Below are 15,374 nucleotides of genomic sequence, written 5' to 3'. Positions count from 1 at the left end.
AAAAAAAAAAAAACGTTAATTTTTTTACTTTTAAGTGCCAAGAGTGTTTAAACAAGAATATACTATTGAACATTCTTAGAACTCTCCACAGCTTAGCCTAAGAGCTACCAACTCCACGGTCTACAAGATGGCTCAGTGGGTAAAGGTATCTGTCACCAACCCTGAAAACCTGGGGTCAATATATAAGGTATATATTGTTCAGCATGGTAGGAGACAATCAACTCCTTCAAGCTGTTCTCTGACCTCCACATGTCACCAGTATATACGCACACGTACATACAATATATAAATAGTAGAAACGTATGTAGAGATCAACACTATAGCACTTCCCTGAGCAGGTGGGAGTGAACACAAACGTGAAAACAAACACTGTTCATCAAGCCTTTGCAGTGACTCCCACAGACGCTGACTGCACTGCTTGTATTAGTTAAGATCCTCTAACACAGACAGCATATCTTTCCTACATCCCACACTTTCGGACCGAGCTGAGCCTCGGGACTTGAGCGGGTTTGTACAACTAGGTTCAAAGCTCAGTCACTCTCTAGATGTAAGATATCAGTTATCTCACGTCTCTACTTCCTCAACTGTAAATCCCAATCATGGTTATAGATAGGAAAACACTTTCATGTCATACTTGCTCAATCCCAATTACGGAATCATCAGTAATTGTAATTACATTGCACTGAAAGATCTCTAAACCAAACACCAAAAAGTCTCAGAATATGTCATATTCAATCACATTTACATGACAAACTGCATGTGTGTGTATGTGTGTATTATATATACATACATACATACACACACACACACACATATATATATATATGGGAGAGGTCTAGAAAAACACATCATCAGTTACCCAGCTAGCTCAAAAAAAAAAAAAAAAAGAAAAAAGAAAAACACATCATCAACAAGGCTTATCTCTAAAAAAAATTAGGTTTTTGCTTGTTTTGTGTAACAAGCATCTGGTAGAAATATAAAGCACAGATTTTTACTTTCTATTTTAGTTCTGTATTTAGGGTAGGGCACAGTGTTCTATAAGTTTGCAGCCAGCCTGGTCTATGTAGCAAGTTGTAGGCCAGCCAGGGCTGTATAGTAAGATACTATTTAAAACACACACACACACACACACACACACACACACACACACACACACACACATATACACACACACAAAATAAAATTAAATCAATTAATAAAAACATTTTTAAAATGAAGACCTATTTGGGTCAGGTAGTGATGGCACATGCCTTTAGTCCCAATGCTCAAGAAGCTGAGGCAGGAGGATCTCCAAGTTTGAGGCCAGCCTAATCTACATGAGTTCCAGGGCATTCGGAGCTACATAGTAAGACATTTATCTAAAAAAAACCCAAAACCAAAATAAAACAAAAAATTGACTAGCATGGTTGTTCAGCTCCTCAAATAACATCAACTCACACTGAAATGCCTACTGTGTGTTGAAAGGCTTTCACTATGCCAAACAACTTTCATTTAACTATTTTCTTATACTTTCCAAAGCCATTTCTGTGGTAGGTCACTTTAGCCCCATTTCAGAAGATAATTTGTACGTTTCAGAAGTCGTCACACTAGCATATCCAACTCCTGAAGAGCCAGAAGAGCCCAGCCTCCTGGCTTCCAGGGTCCTTTATACCTCACTCCTTACTTTGCAATCTTCTCCTTAAGAGGCTTCCAGTCCCACAGGTCTGTAGGAGTAACATTCCACATGTCATACTGAAGAATCTAAGAGATAAATACCCCACAGTTATGATGTTACTTTGGGGCAATTTAAAACAATGACCAAAAAAAATTTTTTTAAATAACTAACTGCCATATCCCCACATTCCAGCCACTGCATCTTGTTGTCAACACATTAAGGGACATCAGCTACACTGAGTGTTAGACACAGCTCCATTAAGCATATTGCTCAGAAGCAGCCTGGGACCTCACCACACTCCTGAGGATTGACAAATTAGGAAATCTTAACATTCATTAAACATTTTAAGAGATACATTCCTTTTATAATAAAGCACACTCTGCTCTTTGCTTCCTTCATCTGTTTATTTGGCCGAGAATACCAAATTTCAAATAATCACATATTAGAATTTCTAAGTATCAGAACAAACTTCAAAACTAAATCTTTATAAAGAAGAGACAAAGGCAGCAAGGAAATCAACTCTAAGAGGGCTCCCCAGATTCCAGTCCCTGGTGTCCCTGACCATGGATAATTAATCTATCTCCTCCACTAGTCTACTAGTGTGAACGAACAGGTTTTGGGAATATCATAACTCCCAGTCTCTTGCAGAACAGGGATTGCTGGATTTAGGGTGCACCTGAATAAATCTAGGCCTTAATAATCCAAAACAGTCCCATCTCCAGGTCCTTAACTAAATCTGTACAGACCCTCTCACAAGCCAGCACACCCTCCCAGGTCCCATGGAGGACGGGCCATTCAGCTCATTCCCAGTACTCACAGGCAACAGAAAATCTCAGCCATATACTTACACCTTTGCTGACTGGAGATCCCTCATACGTTTCATAGGGGCCATACTCCTTGGCTAGCTCACAGCTGGCTTCCAGGGCTCCATAGTAAATGGTTTCAAAGATCTGCTTATTTAATAACTGGGCTTCTGGGCTCTCAAAGGGGTATCTCATCAGGATGAAAGCATCTGCTAAACCTTGTACCCCAATTCCAATGGGCCGATGGCGTTTATTTGATAAGTGTGCCTTTGTGCCAAAAGATTTAGGAAAAAGAAAAGCAAACATCACTGAACTCAGAAGGCCACATTCTACACGTACACACAACCTCTTCATCTTCCTTCTCTCACACCAACTCTGGGGACAGCCAGACCAGGACAAATGTCCTCCATCGGGATTCAATAATGATCAATAAAGCAGAGAAATCTATCCATACCTCTGGAATAGGGTAGTAGTTTATATCAATTATTTTATTCAGATTTCGGACAATGACTTTAGTGACTTCTGCCAGTTTCTCAAAGTCATACGTATGTTCTGGTGTGACATACATATTCAGAGCCAGAGAAGCCAAGTTACAAACTGCAACCTGCAATACAGAGAACGGTGTCAGAATCACACACTCCTGACTTCTTCCTTTATCAGTGAGATCACTAGAGCCTTTGGAACTACCAGATGCAAAAACTTACAACCACCCCAACACCGGTGCAGAGGACCAAACTCAAGAAATTGTATTAGTCTTTACTGGGAACCTCTTTATAACTCAGTTAAATCCCCACCCCCTAAAATCATGGTTTCCCATCATTTATCAGCAAATTTCTATACCCCATGGATTCTACTCCTCTTGCTGTTAGTCACATGAGTTGCACTATTCAGAATACTGAAATAGATTTTTGGTTTTGGTCTTTTGGTTTTCTCAAGACAGGGTTTCTCAGTGCAGCCCTGGCTGTCCTGGAACTCACTTTATAAACCAGGCTGGCCTCAAACTCAGAGATCCACCTGCCTCTGTTCTGGGATTAGAGGTGTGTGCCACCACCACCCAGCTCTTCACTGTACTCCCTGCTGCATTGCGTTCTCCTTGCTCCCGGGTACTTATTGTTTTTAAAATGCAGCTTAGTTAACATAACTCCTCCACATAATTTCTTTTCAGCCCTAGGGAACAAAATCTCCTTCAACCACTTCAAATAACCACTGGGTTCAGTAGGGAGCGACAGGCAGTAACCACCTCTCCAGTCCCTCGGTGTGCTAGGCAGTCAGTCTCTCCGCCTACCTCATCTTTACTGGTGTACTCTACTATTTCTGTACACAGGTTGCTGCATTTGATGGTTCCCAGGTTCTGCTGGTTGCTCTTCCGGTTACAGGAATCTTTGTAGAGCATGTATGGGGTACCGGTCTCCGTCTGGGACTCAATGATGGCATACCAAAGCTGCTGAGCTTTTACAACTTTTCGGACACGACCCTGCTTCTCATAACTGAAAGACAAAGCTAGTATTATCTCAATATTCACACTCTAGGAAGAATACAGAAAAATATAAAATTAGGCAAATTCTCAAAGCCTTGCAATGAGGGAAAAAAATGAATGACTTTTTTTATTTTTTTAAAAAAGGTTGGTTCTGTTTATTTGTGTGTCTGTTTAAGTATATGTGCATGAGTGTTGTGAGGGCACATGCCTGGGCACATAGAAGCCAGAGCTGAGTTACTGGTATTTCCAGGACACCTGGCTTGTTATCTAGTTATCTGAAATCTAAATCAGGGCCTCAAGACTGTGCAAAAACTCTTAACTACTGAACCATTTCTCCAACCCTGAAATCCATTTTCTATCCGCTAAGACCACAGAAAACCAGGCAGCTCTAGAGTCCTTCAAATGACCCTTAACCCCACCAAGTCAATACTACTTGTCACAATCAAAAGGAACAAAAACCACCATCAAGACTGGTAGCTGCTTACAGAGCCTCTGCCACGCAGCCTGCATCTACTTTTGCTTTTCGTTCTGTTTTGCTTTCCCTGTTGTTCTGGGCTTTCTTTCTCTGAAGTCGCTTCTCCTACATGCAGCTGCACACTGAACACCACTGCTAAAGCTGCCTACTTCCTCAGACCCTAACCTAAAAGGGCATGGCTTTCTCTCTTCCTCTTTTAGACCCCTCCCTGCAGCTGATAATATTTATAGCTTGTCTGCCCTCTTGTTTTTCTCAAACGCTACTGAAACTATCCTTAACCTTCAAAAAAATAAAAACAAAACAAAACATAATTCAGTACTGTGCTAATTTTAACTTGTGTGTCCTACTTACTTGTGATTTATATTACCAAAGTCCTACCCTGGAGCCAGGGAGACGGCTCAGTAAGTAAGGATACTTGCTGTCACACCTGATAACCTGAGTTTGATCTCTGGGACCCATACGGTGGAAGGAAAGAACCAACTCCTGCAAGTTGTCCCCTGACCTACATATATGCACCATGGCACTCGTGTCCCCAAGCCCAAAATAATTAAATGTAATTTTAAAAATAATAATAAAAAGTACTATATTATAAAATAACTCAGCTACTCTTTATCAGTTTTTATAAGGATCAATTAAAAATGCAAAGCACCCAAATTTTAAGAAGATAAATACTAATTTTGGTACCAAAAAAAAAAAAAAAATCAAGAAACATCTAACAAAAATCAAACTTACAATTACACTCTTCTTCTAGATACTTTCAAAGATTTCTAGAAATGAGCTAATGATTAAATGTTTTTCTGTTTTTCCACTGGTAGGGATCAAATGCGCCGGTGCCTAGCAACATGGAAAGTGATCGTTCTCAAGCGCCTCGCCCTTAGCGTACACACTTCTGGTATTTGGATGCCCAACGAGAGAAGTGTTAGCTCTGATGCTTACGACATTAGCAGTTTTCTCATACCTTTCATATAACTTCTCAAACTCCTCTCCCCAGACCTCGTCCAGACCAGGACACTCATTGGGACACATCAATGACCAGTCCTGCCAAAAAGGAGTGCCAGCATGAGAGATGTCACGTAGCAGCCACAGCCCTTCCCACACACTGCAACAAGGGGCTGCCATGGAAATCTGCTGTTCAAGTCAGAGTTGGGGCCTAAAACTGTAGCTCTGCCTGCTTGCATGATATTTTAAACACAAGTCAGGTGTCATCGACTCTCGAGAACTAACCGTCTGTGGCATCACAGAGGTGAAGGACTGAAGAACAAAGCTTGTAAGAACCAAGCTGCGAGGAGCCCTCTCACCTGGTTAGTCTCCACTCGCTTCATGAAGAGATCTGGGATCCAAAGTGCAAAGAAGAGATCGCGTGCTCGCTGTTCTTCCTTGCCTGTGTTCTTCTTCAAGTCAAGGAACTCAAAGATGTCTAAGTGCCAAGGCTCCAGGTAAATAGCAAACGCCCCTGGGCGCTAAAGGGAAGTAAGTCAGCATTCTCATCCAAGTCAAAACAAAACAAAGACGCGTCATAGTTTGCAGAACACTTGCATAATGTCTCCTTTCATCTGTACTATGATCAGTGAGTAAATTAAGTGAAATAAGTGACAGTATCAAAAAAGTAAACTACTAATATTTTTCATAAATGACAGAGAAAACCTGGGGCTGGAGAGATGGCTCAGCAGTTAAGACTCAGTTAAAAGCAGTTTGCTGAAAGGATCACAGTTCTGCTCCCAGCACCACATTCACACTCACAACACAGCCCATAACTCCATTTCCAGATCTGGCATCCTCTTCTGGCCTCCAGAACTCTAGAACTTAATTCCTAGCTACATTTCTAGTACCAACGGTGGGTGTCTCACAATCACTTATAACTCCAGCTCCAGAGGCCTTCTTCTGGCCTCCATGAACACCCACATGCACATGCTCACACACAGATATACACATACTAATCATATTAATAAGAATAAGCTAAATCTTTAAAAACAAAGTAAAACAATATATAACTGAACCAAGTTGTATAGCTAAAGACTTAATTCTGATTTCCGCCCCTTGTCCATAACAAAGTATACCTTGTTTCCACCTTGATCCACGTAGCGAGCTGTGTTGTTATATACTCTCAGCATTGGCACAAGGCCATTAGAATTGCCATTAGTCTGAAAGAAAGGACAAAAATAAAGGTACATGATTAAGATACAGGACTCAGGCAATGAAAAAAACAGAACAGCCCCAAAGTAAAAACTGTTCCTGATCTTTTGTTCAAAACAGTGACAATTTCCTAGGAACCCATCTATGAAGTTTGAGCTACTCCCTACCTCAGCAATGAAAACATAATATCCAACATAAGAAACAACAAAATATTGTTATGTAAGTTATATGTTGAGCTACCTCAACAACCCTACTTTATGATGTAATACATAAAAAAAAAAATCCAAAACCAAGGTAGCTAAATTTGAGCTCTGCAATCTAACAGTCATTATTAGATTAAAGATGTACTTTGGGAGCTGGTCATGGTGAGGTACATCTTTAATCCCAGCGCCAGGAGGCAGAGCAGAAGCAGGTGGATCTCCGAGAGTTCCAGGCCAGCTGGCCTACAGAGTCAGTTCCAGAACAACCAGAGCTACACAGAAAAATCTTGTCTCAAAAAAATCAAACAAACAAAGATATACTTTGGTTATCATAAAAGAAAACAAAACATACTATGATAGCATTTTCCCCCTAAAGAATTCAAGGCAACATAATGAAAATGATATGCTATGCTGTCAACATACCAAGATAACAAAATGGAGAGTCTCAGCAATGACTGGATTATAGAATGAGGCTAAGCAAACAGTGTTATGACTGAGAAATACCTTTCAAATTCTTTAAAGAATTTTCTTTTTTTTTTTTTTTAAGATTTATTATATATAAGTACACTGTAGCTGTCTTCAGACACTCCAGAAGAGGGCGCCGGATCTCGTTGCGGATGGTTGTGAGCCACCATGTGGTTGCTGGGATTTGAACTCTGGACCTTCGGAAGAGCAGTCGGGTGCTCTTACCCACTGAGCCATCTCTCCAGCCCTTAAAGAATTTTCTAAACCCCAAGGTAAATCTTTGAAAGAGTCTGAACAGATAAGTGGGCTGTGGCTCACTCTACAAATTCAGATAATTGATTGATAGATAGACAGACAGACAGACAGACTGACATGAGGTGGGTAAATCCCTGAGTTCAAGACCAGCTTCATCTACAGAGTGAGTTCCAGGGCAGACAGGGCTACACAGAGAAACCCTGTCTCAAAAAACAAACAAAATGGACAGATAGATATAAGTACACAAAATATTACAGATATTACAAACAAAAATGACACATTACACTCCTACATGCCCCAATACATCATATGACAATTTTCTTGGGAACCTGACTCTATAGGGTTTATGTTTTTTTCACACTGCCACAAAAATGCTGGCATAACTCCCTCCAGGCCACACTGCCTGTAAGGAAAGGTACAGTATGGAAATCCAAGCCCTGCACTTCTCATCACCTTGCTTTCCAGAGTCTAAAGCTGAAATCCCAGCTCTACCACACAGCAAATGACGGACACAGAACAAAACTCTGAAGCCTCACTTTCTTCATGTGAAAAATAAAAACACTGGTGCCTGGATTATTGTAAGGAACAAAGTTGCTAGCGGCTGGATTGGTGGCTGTATCCTAGGCTACAGTAAGTAAAATGAATAATTCCTGTAAAATATGGAACAGACTTGGCACATAGTGAACAATCGATAAATGATAGCTGGCTGGGCATAGTGATAACATGTCTTTAATCCCAGCACATGAGAGACAGAGGCAAGTAGATCTCCCTGAGTTCCAGGCCAGCCTGGTCTACAAAATGAAGCCCTGTTTCAACACAACAACAACAACAACAAATGGCTATTATTATTGCTTTTTTAAAAATTATAATTCTGCCAGGCAGTGGTGGCACACGCCTTTAATCCCAGCACATGAGAGACAGAGGCAAGTAGATCTCCCTGAGTTCCAGGCCAGCCTGGTCTACAAAATGAAGCCCTGTTTCAACACAACAACAACAACAACAAATGGCTATTATTATTGCTTTTTTAAAAATTATAATTCTGCCAGGCAGTGGTGGCACACGCCTTTAATCCCAGCACTTGGGAGGCAGAGGCAGGCGGATTTCTGAGTTCGAGGCCAGCCTGATCTACAGAGTTAGTTCCAGGACAGCCAGGGCTACATAGAGAAACCCTGTCTCGAAAACCAACCAAACAAAAAATAAATCATAATTCTAAAATCTGAGCTAGAAAATACTGTAGAGACTATCTCACTCAGCGTAACCCTCCAATACAAGACAGGAAGCAAGAAGCAAAATGCCTCCCTCCTACTCACACCAACAGGTGGTAATCGGCAGAAGCCCAAGCCTCCCAAGCACTAGCATTACGACAGTATGGCCTTCTGGACCACACATATGAGTGGTATCAAGTCTTACAGCTTAACACTTACCCCAGCGATGTAGCTACCAGTGGCCCGAATGCAACTCACAGCAACACCAATTCCCCCAGCAGACTTAGAAATCAAGGCACACTGCTTCAGAGTATCATAAATTCCTTCAATGCTGTCATCTTTCATACTCAAGAGGAAACAGCTACAGTGAGAAAAAAAGACAACCAAAGCAAGGAAGTCAGTGAGTGACATAGAGCGATTAGATTATCTAGACGTCTACATCAGGCAACAAGAGATCTAAAGTCTACAAAGCTCCTAAGTGTTTGCAGAAGATGGGAAAACACCTTTTTTTAAAACAGATTTCTTTATTTTATATATATGAGCACAATGTAGCTATCTTCAGACACACCAGAAGAGGGCATCAGATCCCATTACAGATGGTTGTGAGCCACCATGTGGTTGCTGGGAACTGAACTCAGGACCTCTGGAAGAGCAGTCAATGCTTTTAACCTCTGAGCCATCTTTCCACCCCCCCCCTTTTTAAAGATTTATTTATTTTATATATATGAGGAGAAACACCTTTTACTGAATACAAAACATCAATATATTATTTTAAATTAAATTAACTGTTAACTACCTTAGACATTAAACCCAGAAGGAAGTCTGATAGGTAAGCCTAAAATATCAAGCCTAGTTTTTACCAGACTACTTATGTGCCAGGATTCATTTAGAAAAATGAAGTTCCTTGGTTATTTGTTTTTGTTTTTATGACAAGGTCCTGAACATAGCACCATCCTGAAACTCACTACGTACCAGGCTGGTCTCAAACTCAGAGATTGCACCTATCTCCAGAACCAGGCCCAGCCTTAAAAAAATGAAGTTTTTTGAAAACAAATACCATGTAGTCAGCAAATTCTTTGACATGTACATTAAAAATACCATTCCCTTGGTCTTTTTTGTTGTTATTATTGTTTGTTTGGGTTTCAAGGGTACTGGGTCTTGAGACAGGGTTTCTCTGTGTAGCCCTGGCTGTCTTGGAACTCAATCTGTAGACTAGGCTAGCCTTGAACACAGAGATCCCCCTGCCTTCCAGTACTGGGATTAAAGGCCTGTACCACCACAGTCCAGCCTGGAGTCTTTTTAAAAAGGATGTCTCACCTATTTAAACTTTGGATCTATCTCTTCACACTCACATTCCCTAGCATTAGTCTACCAGGGTCTCTTTGTCATCTTGAATGTTAAAGGACTCAAATAGATTCTATTCACTGACTTTCTATAAAATACTCAGGCATTAAGATTATATACACATGTCTATATAACACCTACCTCAAGAAATAAGATGCCACAAAGACCCTAATTGTAATTTCTGTAATTAGTTATCCTTCTGAAGCCTGTCTTTAATTCAAAATATTATAGCAATCCATGCCTAATAATATGTAGTCTTAACTTATTTTCATGGTTGTAAAGCATTCCATTGCATAATTATCCCATATGTCCGTGCGCTTGTTCATGGTCATTAAATTATTTTCAACTTATTTGCTTTTTTAAAAACTGCTAAAATTCTTCCTCCTCTCTATTTATTTGTTTATGAGGGCATATTAGCCCAAGCTGGCATTGAATTCTCCATCCTTCTACCTCAGCAGTACCATTTCCAATGTTCTCAAGATTCTTGAATAGTTGGGTGTTAGGAATCAAATTCAAGGCCCCTTGAGTCTACCATGAAGCTAGAGGCCCAAGTCTTGCTGTTTGGAATCAGGGTCTTCCTATACAGCTCAGGCTGGCTTTTAATATGCTACAGAGAGAAGACTGGTCCCAAAATGGTAATTCTGCTGTCCTTATCCCCTGAGATCACAAGCATAACCATCATGACTGGCTCTGAACAGCAGAAAATTAAATTTTCTAAATGCTACAATACAGGAACACATGAATTTATTTCTATTGAACTTATATCCAAGTATTTAGCTAAAATCTCCTTAATTCTAATTTGTCCATAGATACTTCTGAATTCTTTATGTAAAAATATTATCTGTGATCTTTATTCTTCCATTTTTCAATCACTTCAATCATTTCAACGTCTTATCTTACAACACCCGCTGAGACCTCCATTGCCACACTAAAAGCGGTAACAGATCTAATGGTTTGGGGTTTGGTTTGTTTGTTTTTTAGTTTTATTTTATTTTATGAGTGTTTTGCTTGTATGTATATATGTGTACCACATGCATGCCTGGTCAGAGGCGTCAGATCCCTTGGAACTGAGTTATGGATGGTTGTGAGCCACCATATTGGTGCTGGAGACCAAAAGTAGGTGCTCTACAAAATCCACGAGCATCTTAACCTGAGTCATCTCTTTAAGCCCAGACTAAGTTTTTAGTGGTTATCTTTTACCAAATTAAGGAGGTTATTTTATATACCAATTTTGCTAATGAATTTTATTATAAAGCAGCAATGATTTATATAAGTGTTAGTACAATGAGATATGTATATAGACACTGGCATATCCTCAACTTCCTGGAACACACAGACTTGCTAAGGGCACTTTTCTACCTTACTCCAAATGTAAAACTGTGATCCCTTTCACAGCTAAGCAGTCCTGTTATTCTGCCCATAATCTCAGGAACCAAACTTAATGCAGGTTTAGAACATCACAAATTCTATCAGTTTAATTCCCATGTGTCTTAGGAATCTGCCTCTCTACTTTCACCTTAATCCTTTTATGATTTTTAAAATAAATTAATAAATTACTGCAGGCATTTTGTAACTAGCTCCAGGTACTTACTAATCATTTTCACAGTGCTGAAAAGTCTTGACCCAAAGGGCTTGTGCGTGCTAAGCACATAATCTACCTCTGAGCTATAGTCTTTTTTTTTTTTAAACAGTCTTCTTGGAATATGCAATTCCCTAGCAAAAACATTCTGTTCAACAGCATCTAAAACAGTCAGCTGTACAAATATCACAACCAATTGTATAAAATTCTCATTTAACTGCATTTAACTTCCAACTTATTTCCCATAAGTCAGAGATTGTCCCAAAATACAAATTATTTAATCAGAGCAGGCAATAATTGAAGTTTTTGTTTGTTTTTAATGTGATAAACCACCTGGCTTTTTCTTATTTCCCCAGTCAAACCTTTTATAAAAGCAGCTTTAGGGGCTGTAGAGTTGACTCGGTGGTTAAGAACATTAGCTAGTCTTTTAGAAGACCTGGGTTCAATTCCTTGCACCCACATAGTTAGCTCAGAACTATCTAACTCCAGTTCCAGGGATCCAATGCCCTTTTCTGACCATGGGCAATAGGCATGCACATATATACATGCAGACAAAACACTAATGTACATAAATAATTTAAAAAAAAAGAAAGCAGCCAGGCATGGTGACACACGCCCTTGATCCCAGCACTCAGGAGGTAAGGGCAGGGGATTTCTGAGTTCGAGGCCAGCCTGGTCTATAAAGTGAGTTCCAGGACAGCCAGAGCTATACAGAGAAACCCTGTCTCAAAAAACCAAAAAATAAATAACTAAATAATAAAAAAGAAAGCAACAGCAACAAAAAGCAGTTATAACTGATGCGTGCCTGGACAGCTGTGGGCGGTTGGTCCCGGCATTGAAGAGAGTAGGAGAGGCATGAGTAAACCACTTCTCAGAAAGTAGGTTGTAGGTTTCAATTGCAGCATCAATATCTTCTTTGTGAATCCCCACAGAAACCCTCATCAACATGTGCTGTGGTCTTTCAGCCACTGAAAACAAAGAAGGAATTTCCAGATAATAAAACACATCAGAATAGTTAGTCTGAAACACATCTGAGCCAAAGAATTAACAGCAAAAGAAACTTCTAAAAACTTTACAAACAAGCAAAACAATTATTTCAATTGTGATTTAGAGATATTTGTACTCTTTTTACTATGTTTGTTTATAATCAAATAACAAAAGGTTATTTGGGTGACTGCAGAATGGCTCAGCGGGCACAAGCACTTGTTGCTAAGGCTAACACCCTGAGTTCAATCCCTGGTTCCCCATTTCCACATGTACATTATGGCACATTCCCTCCCTCCCTCCCTCCCTCCCTCCCTCCTCATATCCATGCACACAAATAAATAAATGTAATAACGTTCTATAATGTGTATGGTGTTTTGCTTACATATGCATGTCTGGTGCCCACAGATACAAGAAGAGGGCATTGGGCCAGGCATGGTGGCGCACGCCTTTAATCCCAGCACTCAGGAGACAGAGGCAGGCGGATTTCTGAGGTCGAGGCCAGCCTGGTCTACAGAGTGAGTTCCAGGACAGCCAGGGCTACAACCTGTCTCAAAAAACCAAAAAAAAAAAAAAAAAAAAAAGAGGGCATTGGATCCCCTAGAACTGCTGTTAAAGACAGTCACAGGGTGCCACATGGATGCTGAGAATTGAACCTGGGTCCTCTGCAAGAGCCTCCTGGGCCATCTCTCCAGCCACAAGTGCAATAAATGTTTTATGCAGTCTAAATAGAAATGTTAAGGCTAATAGTGCAAAGCTCTACATTTAATATAATAAAATCATTTCCTTTTTTTTTTTTTTGTTTTTTTTAAAGATTTTATTTATTTATTATATTTAAGTACACTGTAGCTGTCTTCAGACACTCCAGAAGAGAGGGTATCAGATCTTGTTACAGATGGTTGTGAGCCACCATGTGGTTGCTGGGATTTGAACTCAGGACCTTTGGAAGAGCAGTCGGTGCTCTTAACCACTGAGCCATCTCTCTAGCCCCAATAAAATCATTTTCATTTCTTACCTTTACCATTGATCTTCAACAAATATGACCGTTCCAGTGTCTAGAGGAGCAAAGCAGCCAATGAATTCTCAAGTTTTTAAGTACACAATGGATATGTAATTCATAGTTGAAATCTCTCAATGTTATCATTTTAAATGAAAAGAATAACATTTACTGTTTCTATCTTCAGTCTAGAACATTATCATGTGGCTGTTCTACTTCAGCAAAGATTACATGCCAATTTCTGGAAAAGGCCTGCCCTGCTTGCATGCAAAATGGCTGTGGTATGCAGCAGCAGCAGCAGCAAGATGTCCCCACATCTCTGAGTGCTTGTAAGAGACTATAGACACTAACTGAGACATAATCCCCATCCTAAGACTAAAACTTATTACATAGCTTATGAATAAGAAATGGGAGAGCTGGACACAGTTAGTCTCATATAAACATCCCTGTCCTTAGTCACTGCATTATGTAAGCAACATAATATATTTAGATAAACACTTAGCAGAGTAGGGAATCAATGGTTATTGAGAAAACAGTAGAATGTGGAGTGACCGTGACTCATTACCCATGTAATTTTAATAATAATCCACAAGTAATATTTGGAAAGTTCAAAAACTATTAATGAATACATTAATTTTGCTTAAAGTATCATCACTACCATAACCAGGTGCATTCAAACTAAATCATCAACATAAACAAACCACTGTACTTCCTGATTTAAAAAGAAATGCCCATATATTCGAAACCCATTATTTATTTATTTACCTTAAAGCCAAAGTAGTTATAAGAGAAATCTCGGTCATAGATAATGGCAGAATTCAGGCGCTGAAGAAAAAGAACTCATAATTAAAATGATAAAACTTACTTTCTCAACTTGTAATGTTTTTAGCTGACTCCATCCAGAACTAAAACTAATGTAGGATACCAAACATGCTTTCATACTAGTTAATATTAAAATATTGGTACCACACACTAATTTATGGTATATATGTACAGTTATTTATTTTTGAGACAGAAATTTGCTATGTATCCCTGACTAGCCTGGACTAAGGAGACCAGCAGGCTGGTCTTGAACTTGCACAGACAGTCCTGACTCTGCTTCCTGACTGTTAGGATCATAAGCATGTATCAACATTTTCAACTGCAAATTTCTGACAATAAGCCTACTTTAAACAGAACAAAATCATATGTATTATAAACAAAGAGAAAGTAGCTTATAGGTTTTGGAAATTCATGGTCCTTAGCTAACATGAATTACTATTGTGGCAGAAAAATACTATAGAATTGGTCATTATTAAAGAGCCTTGGTAAGTTATAAAGCCATTTATAAGAAAACAAAAATAATTAGTTGAGATCGTATCAGCTGTAATATTATCTAAAAGCTTTGAAGGGCATTTATGCAGTCAAGTCCAGGTACAGGCTAAGGATGAGCAAAAAACGGAAGTACTAGTCTATGAGTATTTGCTCATTTTCCAATACTTACTTTTTAGGCTCAGGTTTTGCAACTGTTACCTGTCTTTACCATGTCTTCAAGATTATGACCAGGGTGAGGTGTGGGGCCCACACCTGCAATCCCAGCACTCACAAGGCAGAAGCACAGAGGACTGCCAGAGGTCCCAGGTCCACCAGGACTAAAAATTTAGGTCTTGTAAAGAGGACTGGTGGGATGGTTCAGTGGTTAAGAGCACGCCTGCTCAGCCAGTCAGTGGTGGCGCACACCTTTAATCCCAGCACTTGGGAGGCAGAGGCAGGCGGATTTCTGAGTTCGAGGCCAGCCTGGTCTACAAAGTGAGTTTCAGGACA

General features: G+C 39.8%; 1 protein-coding gene across 1 annotated transcript in view; it reads right to left on the bottom strand.

Annotated features, from left to right (window-relative positions):
* Positions 1-15,374, bottom strand: part of Rrm1 (ribonucleotide reductase catalytic subunit M1) — a 27,207-nt gene that overhangs the window by 6,034 nt on the left and 5,799 nt on the right. Inside the window, exons 4-14 of the mRNA XM_021167054.2 lie at positions 14,337-14,396; positions 13,590-13,629; positions 12,396-12,558; positions 8,887-9,028; positions 6,467-6,550; positions 5,708-5,869; positions 5,368-5,447; positions 3,743-3,944; positions 2,912-3,061; positions 2,503-2,724; positions 1,664-1,740 (exon numbers count right to left, since the gene is read on the bottom strand). Of these exons, the coding sequence (XP_021022713.1) occupies positions 1,664-1,740; positions 2,503-2,724; positions 2,912-3,061; positions 3,743-3,944; positions 5,368-5,447; positions 5,708-5,869; positions 6,467-6,550; positions 8,887-9,028; positions 12,396-12,558; positions 13,590-13,629; positions 14,337-14,396 (1,382 nt within the window). The remainder of the gene's footprint in view (positions 1-1,663; positions 1,741-2,502; positions 2,725-2,911; positions 3,062-3,742; positions 3,945-5,367; positions 5,448-5,707; positions 5,870-6,466; positions 6,551-8,886; positions 9,029-12,395; positions 12,559-13,589; positions 13,630-14,336; positions 14,397-15,374) is intronic.

This window comes from Mus caroli, chromosome 7 (assembly GCF_900094665.2).
Source record: "Mus caroli chromosome 7, CAROLI_EIJ_v1.1, whole genome shotgun sequence".
NCBI lineage: Eukaryota > Metazoa > Chordata > Mammalia > Rodentia > Muridae > Mus > Mus caroli.
This window is presented reverse-complemented; position numbering and strand designations above follow the sequence as displayed.